The sequence below is a fragment of the Myotis davidii genome, unplaced genomic scaffold (assembly GCF_000327345.1).
Source record: "Myotis davidii unplaced genomic scaffold, ASM32734v1 scaffold1105, whole genome shotgun sequence".
NCBI classification, from domain to species: domain Eukaryota; kingdom Metazoa; phylum Chordata; class Mammalia; order Chiroptera; family Vespertilionidae; genus Myotis; species Myotis davidii.
Genome location: NW_006296063.1, coordinates 538,389 through 543,221, shown reverse-complemented (window position 1 = coordinate 543,221; position 4,833 = coordinate 538,389). Strand labels below are relative to the sequence as shown.

General features: G+C 50.1%; 1 protein-coding gene across 1 annotated transcript; it reads left to right on the top strand.

Annotated features, from left to right (window-relative positions):
* The first annotated feature begins 242 nt into the window (after nt 1–242).
* LOC102756600 (melanoma-associated antigen 4-like) lies at nt 243–2,263 on the top strand. Its single transcript, XM_006771006.1, has 2 exons — nt 243–318; nt 1,431–2,263. Exons 1-2 carry the CDS (start codon nt 243–245, stop codon nt 2,261–2,263), a joined length of 909 nt encoding a protein of 302 aa, XP_006771069.1.
* Nucleotides 2,264–4,833: the final 2,570 nt, after the last annotated feature.

The window sequence follows — 4,833 nt, the reverse complement described above, 5'->3', positions numbered from 1 at the left end:
CAGGCCCTGGCAGGAGTGAAAATGAATAGCCAAATGGGCACCGGGAATGCAACCAGGACAGAGGGCCCAGTCCCTGCTGCCAGCATTTTGTGATGATGGCAGGGATTCCATGGGGGTGGGATGGGGGTGGGGAGATGTGGAGAGGGAAGATGATAGCCATCTGAGGCTACCCCTGGAGTTTGTGCAGTGTGGTGCCTCCTCATTCTCCTGGGGCTGTCAGGTAGGTGAGGAACTTCATCTGAATGGACAAAGTCTGGTCATCTGAGGAGGGGTATCTGCTCAACATTGAGAAGCGTCCCGAGTCTTGCCAAAGTGAAGGTGAGGGCCCCAAGGGAGGAGTGGGTGTACCTCAAGCCCTGAGACAAAAACGGGACACCACAGAAATCCAGCCTGCCCCTACTCTCAGCCCTGGAAACCCTGGGCACAGCTGTCAGTCTAAGAACCTCCTGAGTTTTAGATTGGTGGTCTGGGGGAGGGGAAGGCCTTGGTCTGAGGGTCTGGACAGAGGTGGAGTCAAGTTCCCATGAGTTGACAGGGTGATTACAATGCAGAATGAGGGGACCCCTAAAACAAGCATACATGGAGCCCAAGGTCTGCCAAGCCATTTTTGCCAAGAGTGGGGAGACCTGGAATTGTGGGTGTACTGGCTCCCCTCACTTCCTCCTCAGTTACCTATGGAGATGAGGCCTTTCCTTTAGGAGGGTAACCTCAGGTTGGAGTCATTTCAGTTCCTGGACAGTGACAGGGTAAAGGCTTAGTGGGACCGATGGAATCAATAGAGTAAGGTCACACATTATTGTTCCTTGGTGACAACTATAAGACCCTGGGCAGGTATGGCCAGATGTGGAGCCACCCCAAGTCCTTCTGGTTAGTTTCAGAAGTGTGTGGTCTTGTTCTGAGAGTTTTGTCTCAGGCCAGCAGAGGGGGAGAAGAAGGCCCTGCCCGTGGACTGGTGGAGACCCTGAGTGAGCATGGAGGAGACCCCACAGCACCCAATCCCACCTCACCACACTGTCTTTCCCAGGACCTTGGATTGTGCCAGCTGCACCCTGAGGATCCCTCTCACTTCCTCCTTCAGGATCTTACTGGACAGGTCGCTGAGGAGAGAACCGTGTGAAGCCCGAGAGCACTTCTAAAAAGAGAGACCTGTAAGTCACTGTTGTCAGATCTGCCTAGGGTGTGTTTCTCAGCTGAGGCCCCTCACACTCCCTCTCTCTCACAGGCCCGAGGGTCCCCATTGCCCACCTTCCCACACTCTGTCCCAGCACACGTCATCATGCATCGCCATCAGATGAATGAGCTCTGTAAGCCTGAGGAAGACCATCAGGACCCAAGGGAGAACCAGGAACTGGTGGTGGTGCAGCTGTTTGGCTCTGAGGAGGAGGAAGAGGCCATGTCTCCCTCCTCCTCTGTCTCTTCCTCCCTCTCAGGACTATTCCAAGACAGCCTGGAGGAGGCAGCTGCTGCTGAGACATCACGTCCTCCCCACAGCCCTCAGGGTGCCTGCCTTCCCCGCTCTGCCATGGCATCCTCTCCATGTAGCCAATCTGAAGATGAGGGCTCCAGCAGCCCAGATAAGGAGGGGGCAAGCAGCAAGGAGGGCTCTGAAGAGGCCGATTCCTCTCTCCAAGGTGCCCTATGTTTGAAGAAGGCTTATCTGGTGATGTTCCTGCTCCTCAAGTATTGTGCAAAGGAGCGGACCACAAAGGCAGAAATGCTGAGTAAGGTCATCAAAGAGCACCAGGACCACTTCCCTGAGATCTTCAGCGCAGCCATTGAGTGCATGCAGCTGGTCTTTGGCATTGATGTGAAGGAAGTGGGCCCCAGCGCCCACACCTATGTCCTGGTCGCCACCTTGGGCCTCACCTATGATGGGATGGTGGGCGATGGGCACAGATTTCCCAACACTGGCCTCCTGGTCACACTTCTGTGGCTTATTGCCGCAGAGGGCGACTGTGCCTCTGAGGAGGAAGTCTGGAAAGTCCTGCATGTCAGGGGGGTGCATGACGGGAAGGAGCATTGGCTCTATGGGGAGCCCAGGGAGCTCCTCACCAAAGTTTGGGTGCAGGAAGGGTACCTGGAATACCAGCAGGTGCCCAACAGCGATCCTGCTCGCTACCAGTTCCTGTGGGGCCCCAGGGCCCACGCTGAGACCACCAAGTTGAAAGTCCTGGACTTTTTGCTCAGGGTTTATAGAAGGGATGCCACTTCCAATCTATCCCTGTCCGAAGAGGCTCTGAGTGGTGAGGAAGAGGGGGCCTGAGCCAAGTTACACCCAAGCACACTTCAGGCCCCTGTCTGGCAGCTTCTCCTGCTGGACATGATGTGAGGCTAGTTCTTTCCTCTGCTTTTGAGACGAGGGCAGTCAGTGTTCTAGGTCGTGAGTTCTAGGGCGAGTTGCGGGAATAAGGGCTGTGGCATCTTTGGGTTCCTGTGATGATTTAGAAATGTATCCTTGATTCCTTTAGGAATTTTCAAATGTTCTTTTTTATGGAAGGTTTCATAAGCTTCAGCATTTAAGTGTCCTAAAGACATTGGTCACACATGTATTTCTACTTGTCCAGTTCAAGAGTAATAGATTTGCTGCCCTAGCCAGATTTTCTCAGTGGTTGGAGTGTGGCCCTAGGACTGAAGGGTCTCGGGTTCATTTCCAGTCCAGGGCATATACCTAGGATGCGGGAGGCAATCAGTGGATGTGTCTCTCTCACATTGACGTTTCTCCCCCTCCCTTCCACTCTCTTTTAAAATCAATGGGAGACAAATATCCTCCAGTGAGAATTAACAAAAAAAAAAAAAAATAAGGAGTAAGACATTTGCTACTGTGTAACACAAAGTGGAACACCTTTCAGCTTAGTTTGTGACCCCAAACTAGATGACATGGTATCAGAACAGGCGTTCCTTGGACATGTGAAAGAATTCAGCGGTGCAGTGGATGGACTCAAGAAATGGAAAAATAAAAGCAAAAGGTTGTTGATTCTTGCTTCTTATCCCTTCTCATCTTTTTTTTTATGAGACAAATTTACATAAGGATCCTTGGGTTTGCTTGGTTCATTCAAGAAAGTGGATACATTTTATCTGAATGAAGACCACCCCTGCTCAGTGATTCATTTATTCCCCAGACATTGACTGATCCTCTGCCCACTGGAAAGAGCAGGGCACACCCACCCACAGGATGATAGTGTAGGTGCTGAAGTCTTATAAGGAAGGGGGTGAGGTGTCCCCTAAGTGGCACAGAAGAAGCAAAGGAAGGGGAGAGGTAGTGGGACTGAGGGGACAGCACGCAAGTGTAAATGGCCTCAGCCAGGGCAGTTTGGTGTTTGGGAAACAATGATTCCCTCTGTGGCCGTTGATTGTGATGAAGCTGGGTGGTGGCAGCGGCCAGACTCTCAGATGTTGTGCCAGGCACCCCTTTTCATGCCCTGGGGTAGCCAGAGCTGACTCCATTTCATTACATTACCTTTCATGTAACTTGGGCAATTCTAAGCAATGTATAGATTTTTATTGGGAGTAAAATGAATGGAAATAATGGTTTGGATGGAAGAGCAGCTGTCAGGGACAGGCAGAGTTGGTCTTTGGCTCAATTTCATGGAACTTTTAATTGCATCCAGCTGGGAAAGGCTCCCCCACCCCTAAATTTTAAAATGTATTCTGCAGGAAAGAAGTAACATTTACTGAGCTTTATTTACAAAGCCGAGTGTTTGTCTAGTTAATTTTTTTTTTATTATGTAGGATTTTATTGGGGTTACATTAGTCGACATGAACATATAGGTTACATGTGTGGATTACTAATTTACAAAATCTGTATTTAAGACCATGTGCCCACCACCCAAAGTCAAATCTTCTCCGGTCACCTGATATTGCAACCCCTTTCTTCCTCCACACCCCTCCCTCTGGCAACCACCACACTGCTGTTTGTGCACATAAGTTTCACGTCTATAGCCCACATATGAGTTAAATCATATAGTTCCTTAGCTTTCTCTGTTTGACTTATTTCACTTCGCATAATGTTCTCAAGGTCCATCCATGTCTTTGGCTAGTTTAGTATTGCATATCCTACTGAGCTACATGCTCCCTGAGATGTAGTAGATAACAACAAGAATAACAACAAAAACCCTTCCAGAGTAGAGGATGGTAGGGCTTGGGGTAATATAATAATAAAAATAACTGCCATTCATCACAGTTCCTATCTCCACCGGGCACTGTGTGAGGTGCTTTACAAACACTCTGTACATTCCTGCAGTCCTGTGAGTCAGGGCTTATCAAACCCACCTACTTCACAAATGAAGAACCTGGGGCTCCTAGGGCCAGCTAATGTCCCCAGGATCACATAGCTAGCAAGTGACAGGCAGAGATTGGATCCCTGGTCTGAATTTCTCTAAAGTCCATGCTGTTCCCACCCATCCCAGACTGTGCCTAAACTTCTGACTTGTAAATCATTTTTCTTCTCAGTACTGCATGATGTCTCTCAGGCAATAAAAAGAGGGACCCTGGGCACAAGGCACTAAAAGCAGGCCTAAGGAAGGAAGGTGACAGTGCAAATCAAACACAATCTGGGTACTGTCTGTGGCCTTTATTTACCAAGGTTCCTCCTGCCCAAGTCCCAGGGCCCCTTGAGAGCTGAGATGCTGGCATTTCATGCATTTTTCCACATGACAGCACCCTTCCCCTGGGCTTCCCCTGTGTGCCCTCCTGTCCATCCCTGGATTCTGGCCTGTTGACCAGCTTCTCACTGTAGCCTCCTCTGAAGGCTGTGGCCACTCACAGTGCAACAGCCCCAAATCTCCTACCTCCTCTACACCCCCACCGCCCCCAGCTTAGAACATTTCTACTCCC

Bases quoted from the DNA above. Each gene is read 5' to 3' on its own strand.
- LOC102756600 (XM_006771006.1), top strand. From the start codon at position 243: ATGGACAAAGTCTGGTCATCTGAGGAGGGGTATCTGCTCAACATTGAG. The intron at 319-1,430 runs GTGAGGGCCCCA...CCTCCCTCTCAG, and splicing joins CGAGTCTTGCCAAAGTGAAG to GACTATTCCAAGACAGCCTG.